This window comes from Triplophysa dalaica, chromosome 12, assembly GCF_015846415.1.
Source record: "Triplophysa dalaica isolate WHDGS20190420 chromosome 12, ASM1584641v1, whole genome shotgun sequence".
Classification (NCBI taxonomy): Eukaryota; Metazoa; Chordata; class Actinopteri; order Cypriniformes; family Nemacheilidae; genus Triplophysa; species Triplophysa dalaica.
This window is the reverse complement of record NC_079553.1, coordinates 9,149,555-9,169,760: the sequence shown is the minus strand read 5'-3', so window position 1 is coordinate 9,169,760 and position 20,206 is coordinate 9,149,555. Positions and strand designations below refer to the sequence as shown.

General features: G+C 36.6%; 3 protein-coding genes across 5 annotated transcripts; all 3 read left to right on the top strand.

Annotated features, from left to right (window-relative positions):
• Positions 1–1,477: 1,477 nt before the first annotated feature.
• On the top strand, positions 1,478–8,803 carry usp5 (ubiquitin specific peptidase 5 (isopeptidase T)). Of its 2 annotated transcripts, none has more exons than XM_056763351.1 (20): positions 1,478–1,779; positions 2,194–2,322; positions 2,473–2,539; positions 2,619–2,746; positions 2,843–2,988; positions 3,083–3,267; positions 3,375–3,469; positions 3,788–3,981; positions 4,436–4,507; positions 5,327–5,417; positions 5,524–5,649; positions 5,737–5,890; positions 6,021–6,195; positions 6,279–6,367; positions 6,468–6,653; positions 6,939–7,082; positions 7,185–7,327; positions 7,744–7,894; positions 7,999–8,083; positions 8,162–8,803. In XM_056763351.1, exons 1-20 carry the CDS (start codon positions 1,672–1,674, stop codon positions 8,253–8,255), a joined length of 2,562 nt encoding a protein of 853 aa, XP_056619329.1. In that variant the 5' UTR covers positions 1,478–1,671; the 3' UTR covers positions 8,256–8,803. The 2 variants fall into 2 exon arrangements, with proteins under 2 accessions (XP_056619329.1, XP_056619330.1); XM_056763352.1 differs by having other exon boundaries at positions 1,479–1,779; positions 6,468–6,596.
• Positions 8,804–9,209: 406 nt separating this feature from the next.
• LOC130433498 (neural cell adhesion molecule 2-like) lies at positions 9,210–12,777 on the top strand. The gene is made up of 10 exons (XM_056763407.1): positions 9,210–9,340; positions 10,209–10,259; positions 10,436–10,590; positions 10,678–10,810; positions 10,903–11,130; positions 11,222–11,466; positions 11,562–11,664; positions 11,760–11,935; positions 12,009–12,076; positions 12,405–12,777. Exons 2-10 carry the CDS (start codon positions 10,229–10,231, stop codon positions 12,496–12,498), a joined length of 1,233 nt encoding a protein of 410 aa, XP_056619385.1. The 5' UTR covers positions 9,210–9,340; positions 10,209–10,228; the 3' UTR covers positions 12,499–12,777.
• Positions 12,778–15,305: 2,528 nt separating this feature from the next.
• LOC130433494 (tyrosine-protein kinase-like otk) lies at positions 15,306–19,591 on the top strand. 2 transcript variants are annotated; one of them, XM_056763401.1, is made up of 9 exons: positions 15,306–15,414; positions 16,481–16,596; positions 16,781–16,936; positions 17,054–17,188; positions 17,278–17,505; positions 17,640–17,884; positions 17,981–18,083; positions 18,195–18,370; positions 18,445–19,591. In XM_056763401.1, exons 2-9 carry the CDS (start codon positions 16,560–16,562, stop codon positions 18,568–18,570), a joined length of 1,206 nt encoding a protein of 401 aa, XP_056619379.1. In that variant the 5' UTR covers positions 15,306–15,414; positions 16,481–16,559; the 3' UTR covers positions 18,571–19,591. The 2 variants fall into 2 exon arrangements, with proteins under 2 accessions (XP_056619379.1, XP_056619378.1); XM_056763400.1 differs by having other exon boundaries at positions 16,781–17,188.
• Positions 19,592–20,206: the final 615 nt, after the last annotated feature.

Here is a 20,206-nt window from a genome sequence, read left to right as displayed (position 1 = left end):
CCTTGTATTACAATAGTCTATTCTTATTTTTTACTTGTACATATTTACACACACACATAGCTTTACTCTCAATATCTTTATCTTACGTTTATTGTATATTTTGCAATATGTTCACCAAAACAAATTCCTTGTATGTGCAAACATACTTGGCAATAAAGCTCTTTCTGATTCTGATAACTGTTGATTTAAAATCTGTATCTGTATCTTCAGACGCTTTAAGGACGTCTCACCTTTCTGGCTGGAGCAAATAAAGTTTAATTCTCTTCACACCTGGACCTTCTTCGTTTGTGAATTTTTCCCAAAGTTTTTAGACTGATTTTCCTCAAGACATTTTATGTCTGTTAAAAGCTGTTAAAGCTGGACAGAACTTTTTCAACACCTGTCGGCACTACTTGCATTAAACATTAAATGAGAAGATGACTGTAGAAAGAGCAATAGCAAAAAATATGTGTAAGTGAGTGTTTAAGTCAGTAAGAGAAATGCCTCTCTGCAATATACCTGACCTCCAGAGATCTGTCTGTCATTTTAACTATCCACAGTATTCTTGCATATTTTGAATACGATATACTGATCCTTGATCTGTCTATATTGTATTCCTCAAGTATTTATGTGTTTCTCTGCTGAATAACTTTAAAAATAGTTTACAGTTATTTGACCTGTGCTTTATTTTGAAAAAAACTCAATTAGATTATTGATGTTATTATTAATGATACATTGGAATTGTAGGACAAGATCGACATATTTGGTTAAGTTTTTTGTTATAGAAACAATAAGCAAATTAATTAATAAATGTAAAACGTGACAGCTTATTGCATTAAAAATCTGTACATTTTTAATAACAAATAAAAATCTGTAGGAGAACAGGGAATTGAACAGGAATCGAAAACAGCAGCTAGGAATCGATTCTTAAGATTCCCAAACCAGGAATCTGATTCCCAAACCAGGAATCTGATTCCCAAACCAGGAATCTGATTCCCAAACCAGGAATCTGATTCGACCGCCCTAATTTCAGTAAATAAAAAGCGAAGAGGGCGTTGTGTTATAAATGAAAACAGAATATAACTATGAAAAAAGCAATTGTCTACACTTGGAACATCGTACACATCTTTGATTAAGCAATTATTTATTTTGTGACGTTTGAGCTCTGCATCCCTGCTGTTACCACTTTTACTCCCATCCGCATGAGGCCAGTATTAATATTAACAAGAGGTCAAAATTTCCGCCTTCTCATTTTGACAACTGTCATGGCTTCCACGTTACCGTAATATACCAAAAGTACAATTCTTCATGAAGTGTTATTTCCACATGGCTAAAGAAAAAAATGTTTGCTCAAGTATTATATACGCCATGAAAAAAATTACATTATAATACGAAATAATTACACCTTAAAATGACTTGCGTTTATATGTCAAACACTGAAATGAGTAAGGCGAGTAAATATCCGCGCGCATTTTTGGCGCATGACGGTAAAACACTTGCAGCTGTGGCCTCGAATGAAACACACTGGCCCATCAGCAGCTTTTCATTGAGGGGAGACAGAGAGAAAGAAGGTGGTAGTCACAGACTTTAAGCGAACTGTATTTCAGGAGCGAGTGATCGCAGACCGGGGGCCAGAAGAACCCAAACGGGCAAGCGTGAGCAGGCAAGCGGGTAAATCGCGTTGAACTGAAGATGACGGAGGTTAGCGAGATATTGATGTCGGTTCTGTCTACGATTCGAGTACCGAGGCCCGGAGATCGTGTTCACAAAGACGAGTGTGCCTTCTCGTACGCCAGTCCGGTAAGACGCGGCATGTATAGTCTGCACAGTCATCGTCCACTTTTTACTTGCGCGATATCTGATTTTGTGCGTGGGATGTTTTGCTATAGTCTTGTTGTGTACACTGGTATAGGCGCTAACTAGCGCTCATCCATTGCAATAGTTTACCTGATTTTCCATCACGACGTTATGCTAATCAAATATTATAATCATAACCTTAACCTTTAGTCACCCTCTCGATTAAACACATTTCCTGGATATAATCTATTATATAGGCTGACCAGTACCTGTTAGCATGCCTTAAGCTAGTTATAAAGCTATGTTGAGCTAGTAAAGTTTACGTTTCAGTTGTTTTGCAGGTGGCGCGCGTGAGACAAGCACGCTTAGCGCGTGGTGCTGTGTTTTGTTAATACATTTTTTTTCTGCCCGTTTCAGGAGAGTGAGGGAGGGTTGTACGTCTGCATGAACAGCTTTCTAGGTTTTGGAAGCAAGTATGTTGACCGACATAACGCCAAAACCGGTCAGAGGGCTTATTTGCACATCACCCGGACTCGCAAGACGCAGGTACAGAAACACGTGATCACTTATGGTTATGACTGGATGCGGTATACATTAACGTATCTTTACAGTCTAGCCATTTCAAGTCATTATTTTTAGTTTACTTACTTCCTTTAAATAACATGAAATACATTTAAATTCTTGTCTGTCTTGCAGAAGGAGGATGACAGCAACTCTGGATCAGGCGATCCTCCAAAAAAGAAGCCCACGAGATTGGCCATAGGTAAGTCTTCGTTTATTGTACATCAATTAATGCACATCTTTTATTATGAATAGTATTCATTTCCAATACTATCTTCCAGGGATTGAGGGAGGGTTTGATGTTGAGCAGGAGCAGTGTGAGGAGGAGGTCAATGTGGTTCTCCTCCCAGAACGACTGGAAGTGACATCAGAGGATCTTGCCTCTATGCCAGATGTTGTTAAGGAGAGGGTGAGTGTAGCCTTAAATCGATTCGTGAATCATAGCTCAATGTAGGTTGAAATTTAAGTAGGAGATGCTGTGTGTTGGTGCTATTTGCATGCGCAGGTGTCTCTGTCGATAGCAGGGCTGCAGGCAGCAGATTCGGTGTCACACGCTCTGCAGGTGCAGCAGTGGGATGGAGAGGTACGGCAGGAGTCAAAACACGCAGCTGAACTCAAACAACTCGACAACGGGCTCAAAATCCCTCCCAGGTAAACAAATGGGAGGTACATAGACATTTTGAATAAAGTTATTTGGTTATATTTAGTGAACTTTTGCATTCACATGTTTTCTGTTTTACTTCAGTGGTTGGAGATGTGAAGTCTGTGATCTACAAGAGAATCTGTGGATGAATCTGACGGATGGGAAGGTTCTGTGTGGACGGAGATATTTTGATGGGACAGGGGGGAATAACCATGCCCTCCAGCATTACCAGCAGTCCGGTTATCCAATGGCTGTCAAACTTGGAACAATAACACCTGATGGGGCAGGTAAGCATCTGCAGAACCTACTGGAATGTAGACATCTGGTCAAATAATTTGGAACACATTAAAATGTTATATATTTATGATAACACTTTATGTGTGTGTCTTTGCAGATGTCTATTCCTATGACGAAGATGATATGGTGTTAGATTCAAAGCTTCCAGAACATCTTTCTCACTTTGGCATCGATATGATGACTATGGAAAAGGTAGAATCATTGGAAAAATGTGCTATAAACATGATGTGTGAATAAGTGGACATCTTTATTGAAATGTGGGTGTAGTATGTAGGTTATTATTTGGTTAGTGTTGTCTTTCTTCGGTCACTTTTATTTCGGTTTAGGCATTTCTCTATTAGAAAATCTGCATATATTCAGAGTGGTCTTTAATTGCTGTTATCGGTCAATGCCAATCTAGTGATTGTAGTCACTTATTTTTCAAAAGCATTTTTCCACACTTACACAAGCAAAATTATTGGATTTATTAAAAAATTTAACACAAAAAAGCCATTCTTCCATTTTTTTTAGACGGAACGCACCATGACTGAGCTGGAGATTGCAGTGAACCAGCGCGTGGGGGAGTGGGAGGTTATTCAGGAGTCAGGCACAACTCTGAGGCCTCTATGGGGCCCGGGGCTCACCGGTATGAAGAACCTGGGAAACAGCTGCTACCTCAACTCTGTCATGCAAGTGCTCTTCACCATCCCAGACTTCCAGACCAAGTGAGTGTGTCGCGTCTCAGACTGTCTGTGTGACTGCGTATTCAATTCAAGGTAATTGATGTAGCGAATTTTTAAAATGTGACTGTTTCAAAACAGCTTTACAAAAGAGAAGAAAATGATAAAATGTATGCAATACATACAAGGTAGAATAAAATACGTGGCATTGGTGCCAAAAAAATATTGTCTATGTCTATCTGTTTCCGGTGGTTTTAATATTGTGGTGTGTTAATATTAAAAGCTTACCACTGTAATAATGCAGTTGTACTTTTTAAGTTTGCTATTGCACCATATCTTGTAGTGTACTGCATCAAATGTTTTTAAGAGTGCTATTAGAGTATTTTAGACAATATTTAAAGCGTTCCACAATGGTATGTGTATTGGCTGTACCCACTCTGTTTTTTCAAGTACTAGTAATCTTTCTTAATGCGTATGTTTGTGCTCTTATTCTGCACAGATATGTTTCTAACATTGACAAGATTTTTGGTGAGGCACCAAGCGACCCCACACAGGATTTTAAGACCCAAGTGTGAGTATCTGTCTCAAAAATTTGTATGCACTTTGTTGTGTGTTAAGCTATTAAAGATGAAAGTTATAAAGAATGTACATAATAACACTTGTACATACAAATTGTTTGCTCTATTCAATGTTATAACTTTTGTTTTTTGTGAGGGAACTATTGTTTCAGTCCTTAACTGTTAAAGGGGTCGTATGGCGCGAATACGTGACTGTGTCTTTGGTGTTTTAAGTTGCCCATGCATGTATTAGACACGTAAAATTGCAAAATGAAAGCATCGGGAGAAAAAAACTGCATTCTATCTTAAAGCAAATGCTCTCCCAGACCTCCCTGAAACGCCTTGTTTAACCAAACCCCCACAAATCTACATAAGTATGTGGTATGATTTGACTAAGACTTTGACTTGACTAATTTATATGCTGTTAAGATGGGAACCTAATGTTCCAAATATGGTAATAGGCATTACATTTCCCTCACAAGCTTGCAGTATTCGACCTATCACTACGCACTGGATAACTGGCCAATCATAGCACACCTTGCTTTTCAGAGTGATGAGCTTTGAGATACAAACATGCACCGCATATGGAACATACAGCGTTTTTTAACCTTAAATCGTGTATACACAAACTAAAACAAACTATAATATTCGTTTCAGCCATGTCATATCAACCCTTTAAAGATTAAATTGAAGGTTCTCAAACTTGCCAGCAGAGGTCGCTAAACATCACAGAGTCACAGAGGAAACCAGATTTTCTGATTTGATTGGATTAAGCCATTTTAGAAAGTAACCAAAGCGTTCTTGTGTTCTTTTATTTCCATTTTTAATATCAGAGCAAAGCTGGGCTATGGTCTTCTGTCAGGAGAGTACTCAAAACCTGCACCTGAACCTGGAGATGACCCCAATGCCTCCTCTGAATCCAGGGTAAACTTAACTTTATCATAAGAATTTTGAGTTTTTTAAAGCCATTTATAAAAATATGTCGTTAACTAATTAATTTACTTTCTAAATTAATAATATGTTTATACAGGGTGACCAGGTCGGCATAGCACCTCGTATGTTTAAAGCCCTGGTTGGACGAGGCCATCCCGAGTTCTCCACCAATCGGCAACAGGATGCGCAAGAGTTTCTTCTCCATTTCATAAATATGGTTGAGGTAGTAATGGGGAATTTTTTTAGCTGTCTTTATTTTTCTCACTTCCCTATGAATTAACTCATGTAAGGATTTATTTTTGTTTTCCAGAGGAACTGTCGGTCTGGCATGAATCCCTCCGAAGCATTCCGCTTCCTAGTAGAGGAAAAGATTGTATGTCAGCAGTCTCAAAAGGCAAAATATACCCAACGAGTGGACTACATTGTCCAGCTGCCTGTTCCTATGGATCAGGCAACAAATATGGGTTAGACACTCATTAGAATGTGGTTTACATTGAAAATTGATTGACATATGATGCAGGAATATTGATACAAAATGCCCATTTTGTCATTTTATTCTTTCTCTTGTTTGACACGTGTCTTTCTGTTTATCAGAGGAGCTACAAGAAGCAGAGCGTCGTCGTGATGAGGCAGAAGCATCTGGAGCCCCATACCCCTCTGTAGTACGTGCTCAGATCCCATTTGCTGCCTGCATGGCTGCTCTTAGCGAACCAGAAACACTCACTGATTTCTGGAGCTCTGCGGTGCAGGCTAAAACCACTGCCACAAAGTAAGCATCATAGTACTTGTTTACTCTATACGCCTTTTGTTATTCAAAATAATAAGTAGAAGCATTCGGTGTCATTTTTTCAGGACCACTCGCTTTGCTTCATTCCCTGACCATCTTGTTATCCAAATTAAGAAATTCACCTTCGGCTTGGACTGGGTCCCTAAAAAACTGGGTACAGTAAAATGGTTATTTATTTACAATGGTTATTTATGTAATACTGATGCTAATGTAATGTGATTATTGAACATTAAATGTACCAATTTATTTATTAGATGTAAGCATCGACGTTCCCGACACTTTGGATCTGAGCGCGCTCCGTGCCATGGGACAGCAGCCTGGAGAGGAGCTTTTACCAGAAGTGGCGCCACCTCCTCTCATGACCCCTGATGTGGAGGTTAAAGGTATCCTGGGTTCCCACGGCAACGAGGAGGACGACTCTCTCTACTCCCCACTGCTGTGTCAGTCTGTCTTTTCTCCTCTTTGCTGTCATCGTTTCTTTTCATCTGTCTGTCATTCAGACATCTGTCTTTATTTCTTTTTGATTTTCTGTCTTTCTGCTTTGTTTACGTACTTTCTGTTTTATTTATATTTTGTAGTGTGTAAACTTACATGACATGATGAGCTCAACATACACTTGTGTGTAGTGTTTGGTTTCCATTAGTTTTGGCATATAGTGGAAAGGTAACATAAAGTAATGCGTATAGACCTCTCTCTTTCTTTGTCTCTTTCTGTATGTCTCTCAGCTCCAGTGTTGGATGACTCCACTGTGTCTCAGCTGTGTGAGATGGGTTTTCCTTTGGAAGCTTGCCGGAAAGCAGTGTATTACACGGGCAACACTGGCATTGATGCCGCTATGAATTGGGTGATGGGACACATGGATGACCCTGGTAAATAAAAAAACATTAAATATGAGCTGTGAAAAGAGAGGACGTCCAAAACTCTCCAGTGCAGATTTGCCATTACTTTTCTCCACTTGTGATTTTTTACAGATTTTTCGGCACCTTTAATGATGCCTGGCTCTAGTTCTGGTCCTGGCACAACACCCACAGAGAGTATACCTGAGGAACACCTAGCAACTATTGTGTCTATGGGATTCAGTAGAGACCAGGCCACCCGCGCTCTCAGAGCTACCGTAAGGGACAACTGCCTCTGTTAGGAAAACGTTATGTGTAGAGCTTTGAAATCGACACTGTCAATTCTTATTTTTTTCTGGAATAATGCACTGTTTATTAGAAATAATGTATTGTGCGGGTCATTATTTTATTTAAATTCATAATCTTTAATCAAATTTTGAATATGCCCTTTAGTGGAAAGACTCTGTGATCAGACATCTTGGTCAAAACATTTGTTTAGTTCCTCCCCTTAAACAGTCACAGCCCTGCCAGATCAATTTCAAAATTTAACTCCTGTTTATATCCATCCTGTCAAGTTGCAGTGGAAACTAATCCACCTCCGTTAAATCAGAATGTTGAAGACAATCTTCACTTACGTTCACAATGACTTAATTTCTTTTCTAAAATAATATAATGTGTCTTTGTGATTGTGTAGAATAATGTATTGGAGCGTGCTGTCGATTGGATCTTCTCTCATCTGGACGATTTGGAGTCCATGGATGTGTCTGAAGGTGGACGTTCAGAGGGAGGAAGCGAAGCCAGTCGTGAGCCACCTCCAGGACCGCGCGTTCGTGACGGATCAGGAAGTAAGTGTGTTTGTATGCCATTGTTGAAGAAGGCAGTACAATTTATCAATACTTTCTGTTACCAGTCCTCAGCAATTCTAATCTTCAATTTATTTGTCTTGAAGAGTATGAGCTCTTTGCTTTCATCAGTCACATGGGGACGAGCACAATGTGTGGTCATTATGTCTGTCATATCAAGAAGGACCAACAGTGAGTTTACTCTCTTCTTTCTGTGTGCTTGTTTTTCTCTGTTTCTCTTTTAATGTCTTTTGTTCTGTTTATTTTCAGGTGGGTTATCATTAATGATCAAAAAGTTTGTGCCTCTGAGAAACCTCCTAAGGACCTGGGCTACCTGTACTTTTACAGGAGAGTGGTGGAATAAAGTAAATTAGTACAGCATCTCTTTCTTTCTCTGTCTCACACATACACAAACACACACATCTTTATCTGAGGTACTGGAAACTTTAGGCCAGGACTCCTGCTTCTGATGCCCCATTTTAATAAGATGTCAAAGCACTTATCCCACACATACTCACTACTGAATAGATGTCAGTCTTAAAAATGAAACGGAAAAAATTGTAGGGTGTGCGGATTAGTGTGTTCTTACTCGAAAACGCTAATGCCTTACCACAAACACACACACACTGATCTCATTCGTGCCTCCCTCTGATTGGATAGTGGCTATTGTGACATGGCTTTTAGAGCTAAGCTCCACCTTCCCTCCCTTTGTCATTTGCAGAAATATTCTGAAACACAAGTCATTACTTCACTAAATCACAAAAACTGTTAAATATTATATATTGGAGATTAAACACATGAATGCAAAACTTACCGTGGTGTTTCTTTTTCCCTCTCATATTTTGTTTTTGGGGAAAAAGTAATTCCTTTTGTTCTTTATTTGCTTTAATAAAAATGTCTTTTTGCTTGTTCCGACTGTGAGTGTGTTGAGTTTTTTCTGTTTTCATTAAGCAATATAAAAGCAGTATAAAACTTTTACAGGAAGTAAATGTAAGCTCGTGGTTACCGGTGATACTAAAAGGCAAAACATTTACTGTGTTGTAAGTTAAGGGCAGTTTAGCACCAAGAGTAAACCAATCTTTTCTTAAGGCAATTTATGTACTTAATAATTTAAAGACAGGGATTATGTTAAAACAAAAAGTATTAATGGGCGCATGCTCTTTTGTGTTGTTGGTTTAGAAACGATGCTGTAATAAATAGATTTGAACTGTATTGCTACTAGTAAATTGTCGTTTCATGGAACACCTATTTGAGAAATGGAGGCGTTTTCTGCTTTAGATTGGCATGTGGTTGCTCGCCAAAAAAACATTTTTCTGTCTTCCGTTCTCTCGTTGCAATTCAACATCAGATGCGGTTTTGGCAGCTTTCTCACGCAGGTTTGTGTAAAGTTTTATCATTTGGATTAAGTGCACTTCGTCAACAACGACAATATTTTTTCAGACTCTGAACGTGAGTATCATCATCCATCAGCTCAGAATAAGACCTTCGATAATAAAAAATAAAACTGTTTGTAAACATAGACTTGATGCATGTGTTTGAAAATAAATTGAATTATGTTTTTAGTCCAGGCAAGAAACTCATGATTTTGTTGCTGCACTCGATCGGCAGCATTTTATCTTTTGGATACGTGGAAAGTCTTTTAATGCTTTTATACGATTCCTATAAACCTTAATGCATTTTTGTGTTAAGTGAATATTCAGATGAACTCTGGACTGTAAAATTAATGTTTAAATAATTACTGGAATCTATGCAATTAACATTTTGTGCCGTCCGATTTACAATAAAATAAAGTTTTCTAATAAACGTAGAAATATGCCTCCGCGTGCATAAACTGCTCAGACTAGTCTAAGTTAGTCATCTTATTTTTTTTCAAGTGAGTTGCATAAAAAGGTCGATTAAAATTCAAATTGAAATATGAAAAGTAAGACTGATTAGTTCTAACTAATTGCCAGTCTCTGAGAATAGTTGACTAACGTTAAGCGTCTATGGTGAACTCGCCCCTAACTTTGAAACACTAAAACGGTTCAACTAATAAAAAAGTTTGAAGTTGCTTCATTTATTTATTGGCTTGCATGAATAAAAAAGAAAACAATTTTTACAATTAAAATTAACCTTTTTATTTTTCAAAAAAATGTTAACAGTAGTTTAACTTCAGTCAATTATGATTTAAGGAGATATAATCATATTTACAGAAAGTAGCTATACGTGAGAGGACGAAATAGATGTATGTCTCTAATGAATTTATAATCCAATATTTCACCTCAGCAGACTTCTCTCACTTATTGTCTTTAAAAATAATATTTTATTTTCCCTTTAGATTTTTGAAACAGCAACAGAATGTGTACCTTCAAGAACATCCTTTTTCTTGGTGAGCTTAAAAACCCCCTTCAGTTCAATAATACAGCGTTCGTTTTCCTGCCATTACACTGTTTTTGTCACATTTACAAGTGCACAAACATTTGTTTATAGTGCTGATCAGACTCCTGACTCACTCGATATCATTCTCTGTGTTTAACCATGTTGCTCCCTGCGTGTCTTTGTCAGTTCTTCATATACTTGGGGAATCCGCTGACTTGTATCGGAAAGCTGGGACGGACCTTACCATACAGTGTAAAGGTACATCACCGAAAGATGATGTTGAATGGAAATTCAAAGATAATCGCATCGCTAGAATTTATAATGGACGTAAATTAAGAGGTATCGTTTTTTCTGCTTTTCACCATCATTTACAAACCTCGTTTTTTTACTTAGGCGATGTTAATACTGTAGGGTAATTTTTTTACAGGTCTATATATCCATCCGGATCAAATAAATATCATCCAGATACAGACTCTTTGAGGATAACACGACTTGAGTCTAGTGACTCGGGGCGTTACTTCTGCTCACATGGAAGTGAATACAATGTGCATGTTGTGTCAGGTGAGTCTGGGCGACATTGGGGAGAACTTAAACGTGTTGTTGATTTATTTGCGTCAAATTCACTGTACTTGTAATTGATGGTTCTTTTTCAGCCTTTGTTCAACCAGGCACAGTGCTTCCCCAATCTAGTGATGCAGAGTTGCACTGTAATGTTGAAGGAGATCCCAAAGCAGACGTTACGTGGCTGAGACCTTCTGATGGTCAAGAATATCATGAAAGAAAGCAAAAAGTTCACCTGAAATCTTTGACTTTGAAAGAGAACGGCCAGTGGACATGTCAGGTTCAGGGCTTGCAAATAAATATCACATTAACTGTTGTAGGTGGGTGTCCCTCATAACTGTGTTATAAATCTTATTTGATTGGTACTAAATAGATATTTTTTTAATGCACATTTTACATGACACCCCTCAGGTCTCCAGACCACAGAAGCTGTTGAAGTGACTGTAGGGCGCAACGTAGTTCTGCCCTGTTCTCTCCCTCAAATAACATCTCGGCGTGTAGTGGGTGGGAAATGGGAGGCTGACCATCTTCCTGAAGTGTCATCTGCAACTCTAGATAACACACAAAAGACCTTACAATGGAATGGTCAGAACACTTCAAAAGTTATATTTACAAATGGACCACTCAGCATCAACTATGATATCAAGCTGACAAAAGTGATTATGTCTTCAGATATATTCTGTAAAACTACACATACTGTATGTATTGTTCCTTTCATTTATTTTCTCTCCTGTTTTTTCATCTAACCCAGGTACAGTCTAGAGATGCAGGTAGATTTGTGTGTACTGTGGAGTTTGATGGTGGAACGAAGCTGACAGCCAACACAACGTTGACAGTTGTGACCGGCACTTCAGGTAAACTCAACCGCACTTCACAATTCCCATTACAATTCAAATGATGCTCTCCCAAATCAACAACGCTGTCCATTTGTAATGATTTTATACGTCAGGTAATAAAGGGTCCAGCAGTATGAATGGGCCAACACTAAAATGGAAGGGACCTTTGACCAAAGATGTGCTTGGTCTACAGTTGTGGATTTGGATTGCAGTTGGAGCAAGCAGTATGCTTCTGGTTGTAGTTATTATAGCGATTGTACTTGTCCAAGGACGGAACAAACGTATGAAGGTGAGACAGGAAGTTATTTAAGAAAATAAGAGGGAAAGAAAGAATGGTTTATATGTTTCAATTTCTTCTGTAGAAGCGAGTGAGACAACTGAGATCAATGAGGCAACCTCTTACAGCCGTAGACTACTGCCATTGTGACAGGTTCTTGCTTATTTACTCTTCAGTCATTCTAAAAAGATCTGAGTTTTTTGCACATTAAGGATTCTCCTTCCAAATTTTATTTTATTTTAATTTTTCAGCTTGAATATCTCTCTTTGTATTAGTGTTGTTACATTTCTCAATTCATATAACCTTGTTTGAAACAAACTGATAATAGAAAGGGGATATTATGTTTATATTTTTATGACATTATGTTTTTGTGTCCTTTATTATAGTTTTTACTTATCAGAATTTGATATCTGTTTTTATCTATGAATGCACTGTTTTACAAGACTCTGAAGTCTTATAACGTTTCTTTTTTTTTTTTTAGATCTGAGAGAGAGGAGGAATTGGTAAAGCAGGTGAGGCCAGGTCCCGTCCCCAGACATCAGCGTAACATAAACAAAACAAAACCATATAACTGAGAGACATATTCATTTGTGTGTGGAAGACTAAGGTCATTCTGGGCCAGTGCTTTTATATGTGCTTACTGACTGAGATTGTGAAATAAAACGAATCATTGACATAATAAGACGTTTGATTGTGACTGTACCTTTCAAATTAGATTTTTTAAAATGTTTTGTTATCATGTTTAGTTTGTAATTTTGCTGAATATTAAATGTAAATGTTTCTGTATGTGGCATGACATAATGTTGAATGTTGCAGTTTTTGTTCACACAATAAATCGTTTAATACATTCCTAACATGTGCACGTGGGCATGTCCTTATTTCTTAACATTTGCACAATAGCTTTAATGAGCAGACTTTGCCGTCTAAACTGGTGCAGCTGGAGCTGCTTTGGGTTACAGGTGTCCACACATGTACAGCAGTTTACAAACAGGCATCAAAACAAACAGACGGCAATAAGTTACTACAATCAACATGAACATCTGACACGGGTGAATTGTAGCAATTTTTATTTTCATATGAAATCACTGTTAAAAACGGTAATATTCCAGCAGTTGGGGTAGCTTTAAGTAAATCCATGTTTTAAGGATTACATTATTTCTAACTTGACATGTAAATTTGCTGTCTAAATGTAAATGTAAATGTAAACCACATTAAACAAATATGTGAAATCTCTGTGAAATAAAACAATTTTGTTGAAAAAAATAGTATTATTTATATATATTTTTTATAGTGTACATTATACGGAAGAACATGATATAGTATAAAAGTGTGTTTAATTAGGATTTTTTTGTGTGTTTGTCGAACTAAAAACACAAGCAAGAACCAGACAGATGACTTGTAGAGCTACGCAAATCATGTCACAGCTTCCTGTGTGTTTGAATGATTGGGCGTGTGTTTGCTTGGAAGAAAATGTCAGTGTAGCTGTCTGAACCTGAACACAACACAGAGACACTCATCTCTTCAGCACTGGACTGTACGTATCTCTGTTGATATTATTAACAATAACAAAGTTACTGATTGCTATTGGTTTGCTACCGGTCATGCTTTCTTGTATTTATAGTTAAGGGTCTTTCGTCCTTCTTGACGAAAACAATGAGTCGAAATAGATAATCAACTAAATCAAATTAATAGAGGCGGGCAATTCCAACGTTATGGATGTCATATTTTGTGTTATGGACATGACATAAAAATGCTCAAAGAATGAATTTGTTACGGATATATTGAACCATATTTAACTCAACCCTTGTTGATAGACTCTAAACATGAACAAATGTCAGTGTATGAACACATTTTATATTTAAAAAAGGGAAATAAACATGCAGGATATGACAAAGGAAGCGTTTTTTGGGAAACAGCAAACTTTGCAGGATTTCTGTGAAATAAAATGCACAATCCTGAAGCAATAATACCTAATGAATGGAGAAAGGATGCCTCTTTATAGAACATAAAATAGTTTCTTTATTTTAATTTATGAGGAAAATTTAGCGTTATGGATGTGACAATCCTGAAAATGGCATTTACCTGACTATGGAAAATCATGCACTAAAAATAAAACAAATACTTTACAAATTTGAAGAGAGGTCTCACATGGGTATTTGAACCACCAAATGTTTTCATGGATAGGTTGACATTTTCACGGAATTGCTGTGGTGACATATTTGTTTACTAGCATGCATACATGCAACTGTAAAATTATATGGGTCTTGTGTACTTTATTCAAGCATGATTTTTTGTGGATTTTTCAGATGCTTATCTGATGCTTGTGATGTGCTCATTTAGTCACGGTTCATAATGATCTTTCTCTGTATATCTATTTTTGAGTGTTGGATGACTCCACAGAGTCCCATCTGTTTGAGCAGTTTTCTCACCTGGAGGATTTGGAGTCCATGTATATGTCTGAAGGTAAAGGCTCAGAGCGAGGAAGTGAAGCCAGTCGGGAACCATCCTAGGACCAGGTGTTTGTGATGGACCAGGAAATAAGTGTGTTGTGTGGCATTAATACAGATCACAAAACAACAGCTTAACATTATTTTCCGTTACCATTCTTCTGTTTATGTGTCCTGAAAAGTATGAGCTCTTTGCTTTCATCACATCATGTAGGGATGAGCACAATGCATGGTCATTATGTCTGTCATAATTCTGAAAAGTAAAAATACCAATGATATTAAATTTAGCGGCATCTAGTGGTGAGGTTGCAAATTGCAACCAAAGGCTCACTCCACCCCTCCCTTTCGAAGCACTACGGTGGCTGGCACAGGACTAAGATGTTGTCACGTTTCACTTCTTTGCAGAAGAAGTAAACTTATTTATGAAACGAGTTCTGTAGAGCAGTTTGTCCGTTTAAGGGTACTGTTGAAACAGCCTGGTGAATTTAATGTAATGAGACCTGCGGTATAGTTAGACAGAAATAGTCCATTCTAAGATAACACAACATAATGCTTCAATATGTAAGGTCTTCATACACCCATCAAGACATAATGTATATTGTATTACATTTCTGTCAATAGATCCTCCAAAAAATTACACATTGGACCTCTATTCCATTATCATAGTTTAACTAAATCTTCATGATTGGAATTCTTTTTTTAAGGCACCTTAAATTTCTGTTGAAACAAAATGTTATTAGTATTAATGTTCCTTTGCTCTGTTGGGTTATTGGTACGTATAAGGTGAAGATGAGTGTTGTTAAATACATTTGATGTATCCCTCATTTCAAGGCACACCAATTGAAAACTGCATTTGAGAAACGGAGGCGTTTCCTGCTTTAGATCGGCTGCTGCTCTTCACAAAACATTTTTGATTTCTTTCGATCTGTCTTCTGGTGCGGTTTAATCTTTTGATAGCTTTCTCACAGGTCTATGTGTAAAGTTAGACTAGGTCCAGAACGTCTCAAAAACTTTATCAACAAAAAGTTTGGGGGGATTCTGAATGTAAGTATCATCATACATCAGCTTTAGCTTTGGATTATTTATTTGAAAAAGGAACAATAAAAATACAGTAGAAATATGATTAATATTATTTAATCATACCTAAATGCTGTGCTTTTTATGTGAATGAATTAAAGATAAAACATTTTTAAATAATGTTTGTGAGTTTCAGAAACCCACAACACCTGTTTTATACCAACACTCGATCTGCTACATTTGATTTTTTTAATGAAGTGCTTTTAAAAATAAAATTTCACAAACCTTTACTGTACACTGATGATAGTCAAACATTTTAATGTTAATAATTTAATGAACTGTTGACTATAAAAAAAAAACTTAATTATGTTTTTAAAAACTTCTCCAGAAGCACTTCCGGTTTCATTTTATATTTAAATGTTTTCAACCCTAAAGTTGTAAATAATTTTTAAGCAGATTTGTTTTACATTTTGATTCGGTTAAAAATTTCTGATATACATTTATTTAAAGTTCTGTTGGTCGTATTTTGTTCAAACGTTTGTTCAGTGTTAAACTGAAACAGGAAGTTCTCATGGATGATCATTACTGGACCAGCATTGTTTATGTCAACTGAAGTCGTCTATCTTATAAAAAACACAGTCAATTATTTATGAGATAAGACGATTTATAAAATGTTTAGTTCTGGTCCTTTATTTTAATTGGTCGTGCTGTGTTCGAAGCAGTTGTACAATTTCCAAAAACATACAGCTGACCGCATTACATCTATCACTGCGTCACAGTGTGTTGCCTGGCAACAACTTTGTTGTTTTCATTTCATAGAAATATTACATTGAACTACTTTATGTGGCGGAGCAATAATATTTTTTAATTATTAATATCAAGTTTTTAAAAGCAATTAACCCTGTAAAGCTCTGCTTTGTGACGTGCCGTCTCTTAGCCGATATAAAACCTTTTGTCTTGACATGGTAGACATGAAATTGAATGTCTTTAATTTTAATAATTTCTATCCCAGTATTTTGCCTTCTAAATGATATCTCATCATACTTCTGTTTCATTGCTTTAAAAATCATTTTGCTTTGTATTTTTGATGCAGATTTAGGCCCTTATATCATTTGTAAGTCGCTTTGGATAAAAGCATCTTCTACTAAATGTAAATGTGAAATAGCAACAGAATGTCTACATTCAAAAATACCTATTTTCTCCTATTAGGTAAGCATAAAACTTCATAAATTTAACTATTCTATAGTTTTATTCTGCCATAAATTGTCTGCAAGTTTTATATAGCTTGCACATCGACATTCAGGATTTATTTTGTGTGGTGAAAGATTCTGATGACTCATATTTATGCTCATTCTCTATCTTTAAACCCTGTCTTTATGTGTGTCTTTATCAGTCCTTCATGTATACCCCAGAGAATGTTTTGTGTTATACAAGACAGCTGGGGAAGACCTTTTGATAGAGTGTGGTGTATCAGAGGGTGATGTCGAATGGAAATTTAACAGTATTCTCATCATGCATATTAATGGGAAAACAGGATCTAAACGGAGGGGTATACATTTTCTCTGTTTTCTCTCTGAATACAATTTGGGAAAAATAAACATTCGCTCATCGTCATCGCTTACAAGTCTATTTGCTCTCTGTGATTACTGTACTTGCCATTTCATAGGTCCTTTATATTCACAAAATCCGTCTAAATATCTTGCAACTACAAACACTTTGAAGATAACCCGACTGGATAAACATGACTCTGGATCTTACTCCTGCTCACATAATAGAGAATATACTGTGCGTGTGGTGTCAGGTGAGACAGAACAGCAATTGGGAAAACTGAAGCATGTTTTTTATTTATTTACAAGAAATTCACAGTAATTGTAACTGGTTCTTTTTCAGTCTTCGTTAAACCAGTCACGGTACTTCTCCAGTCTAGTGATGCAGAGTTGCACTGTAATGTTGAAGGAGATCCCAAAGCAAAAGTACAGTGGCTGAGACCTCCTGATGGTCAAATACATCCTGAAAGCAAGCAAATAATTCACCTGACATCTTTGACTTTAAATGATGACGGCCGGTGGACATGTAAGGTGGAAAACTTGAAGATAGATATCACATTGACTGTTGTTGGTGAGAGTACCTCATAGCCTTGTTTTATTCCAATTGTATTGATTATAAAAGTGATATTGTGGTACATATTATGTGAAGTGTGTGTATGAACGTATGCATTTTTTTGTAATGCACATTGCAAATGACATCTACAGGTCTCCAGACCAAAGGAACTATTGAAGTGCATGAAGGAGGGGACGTAGTTCTACCCTGTTTTCTTACTCGACGTATATCTCTACATATAAAGGATGGGAAATGGGAAGCTGACCACCTTCCTGAAATCCCCTCCGCAACCCTAAAAAACACACATAACACCTTACAGTGCATGGGCCACAACACAACAAGATTTTTATTTACAAGTGGACAACTCGGCACCAACTTTACAATCAAGATGATGAAAGTGAATACATTTTTTGTATCCGCAAGAACTATACATATTTATTTGTTTTTTTTTTCCCCATTCATTTATTTTCTCACCTGTTTCTGTCTTACTCAGGTACAGCCCAGTGATGAAGGGATATTTGTGTGTACTGTTGAGTTTGATGGTGGAACGAAGCTGACTGCCAGCACAACGTTGACAGTTGTGTCCAACAATTCAAGTAAACACAACCATACTACACAATCTTACATATTCAACTTTTTATCCCATACACAATCCAAATGATGCACTTCCACATTATTATCCATTTGTAATTATTTTTAAACAACAGGTAAAAAAGTGGACACCAGTGTGAATGGGCAAACACCTGCAAGTGAGGGATGGATGACCATAAATCTGTTTGATGTGCAGTTGTGGATCGGGATTGCTGTGGGAGCAATCTCCATGGTTTTCATTGGACTTATTGTCTTGATTGTTATTGTCCAACGAAGAAACAAACGTATAAAGGTGAGAGAGATTGAGAGAAAAAGTGGAAGAAAAAGTATAAGAAAGTCCCTTTATATGTTTATATTTTTTTGTAGAAGCGAGCGGGACAATTGAGGTCATTGCATCAACTTACTGCAGACAACTGTCAATGTTACGACCTACTGCCAATGTTACAGAGAAATGCCAATGTTACAGCCAACTGCCAGTGTTACAGGTTCTGAAATCACCCATTAATCCTGCCATGTAGAGAAGCAAATCATCTTGTTTCTTTACTCTTCCGTAAAGATGCTACATGAGTGATTCCTGTTACACATTTTTATTACTTTTTCTCATCGATGTAGCATAAAAATATAATTTCATTCCATGTTTTTTTTCATTTGACTGTGTTTACACCATAGAAATCATCACATTTACTCTATTTCAGAAAAAAGGACATTGACAAAATGGCCCATTTGTCGTTGAATTGTTCTTATCATTCTGCTTTTTATCTTTGTAAGATTTTGGAATTTGCTTGAATGCAAAGTAATGTATTAAAAAATTCTGGTGTTTCATAATTATTTTCCTTTTAAGATGACAGAGAGGAAGAATTTATGCAGGTAAGACCAGTTCCCCTCCCCAGACAGCAGAACTAAATCATTTAACTGAGAGAAGCATTTTTTTTTTGGAGCGTGGACAGCTGGAGTCACGCTGGGCTTATTGACAGATGATGACAAATCATGAGATTGTTAAATGTTGTACTGTATTAAACGACTGGGGATGTAATGATTCCCCATGAGCAGGTTGAAAATCGATTATAATATGTGATGAGTCGGTTGAGATGGTCAAGGAATCGCAAAACATGTATTTAACAGCAAACTTGGTAAATGTGGATACGCTGATATTTCTGTTTAAAAAAAGCATCAACAGAGACTATCCGAAGAGACTCTTGTATTATTATTTTCTGTTTAATTTGGAATTTGTTTTAAAATTGCAATTTAGTTTTATTATTTGACAAACTATAGATTTATTTTACAAAAAAAAGGGTATTAAAAGGTCAGTTGTTCATTTCTAATTTGTCTTAGCTAATTTTGTAAAAACAAATCGTGAAAAATTGTTTCCTGAGATAAGTATTGAGAATCGAGTAAATCATTAAAGGCCTATGCATCCTTTTCATAATCAAGTTTAAGTGCATTTACATTGTAAGTATGTGCTGCTTTTAAAATGTAAATGTTTATTTAGGTCTCATGACATAATGTTTTGAAAGTTGCCGTTTTTGTTTGCACAATAAATTATTCAATGCTCTTAACATGTGCACGTGAGTGTCTTTATTTCTTCACATTTGCACTATAGCTTTAAAGAGGAGACTTTGCTAAACTGGTGCAGCTGGAATTGGTTTGGGTTACAGGTGTCCACACACACATTTACATATACAGCTGTTTTCAAACTGACATCTAAACAAACAGACGGCAATAAATGACTCAAATCAGTATACATACATGTCACACAAGCATGAATATAAAGTATGCATTTATATTAACTACATTGCACTTGTTATTAAAGTAATGATTTAACAATTTTGAAGTATTTAAAATTAAAAACAAATCAGTTTTTCTTCATATTTAAGAGTTCTGCATCCAGTCCAATACACAGCAACAGACAGATTATAAACATCACAATACATGATCAATACCTAATAGACACAAAAATATACAAACAGACATGTAGAGTGAAATAAAAACACGTATGAAAACTGTGTAACAGTTAGGACAGAAATAAACAGAACTCAAACTACAAACAAGATCAACAGACAGATGAGTTGTAGAGCTACGCAAATCATGTCACAGTTTCCTGTGTGTTTGAATGATTGACAGTGAGTGT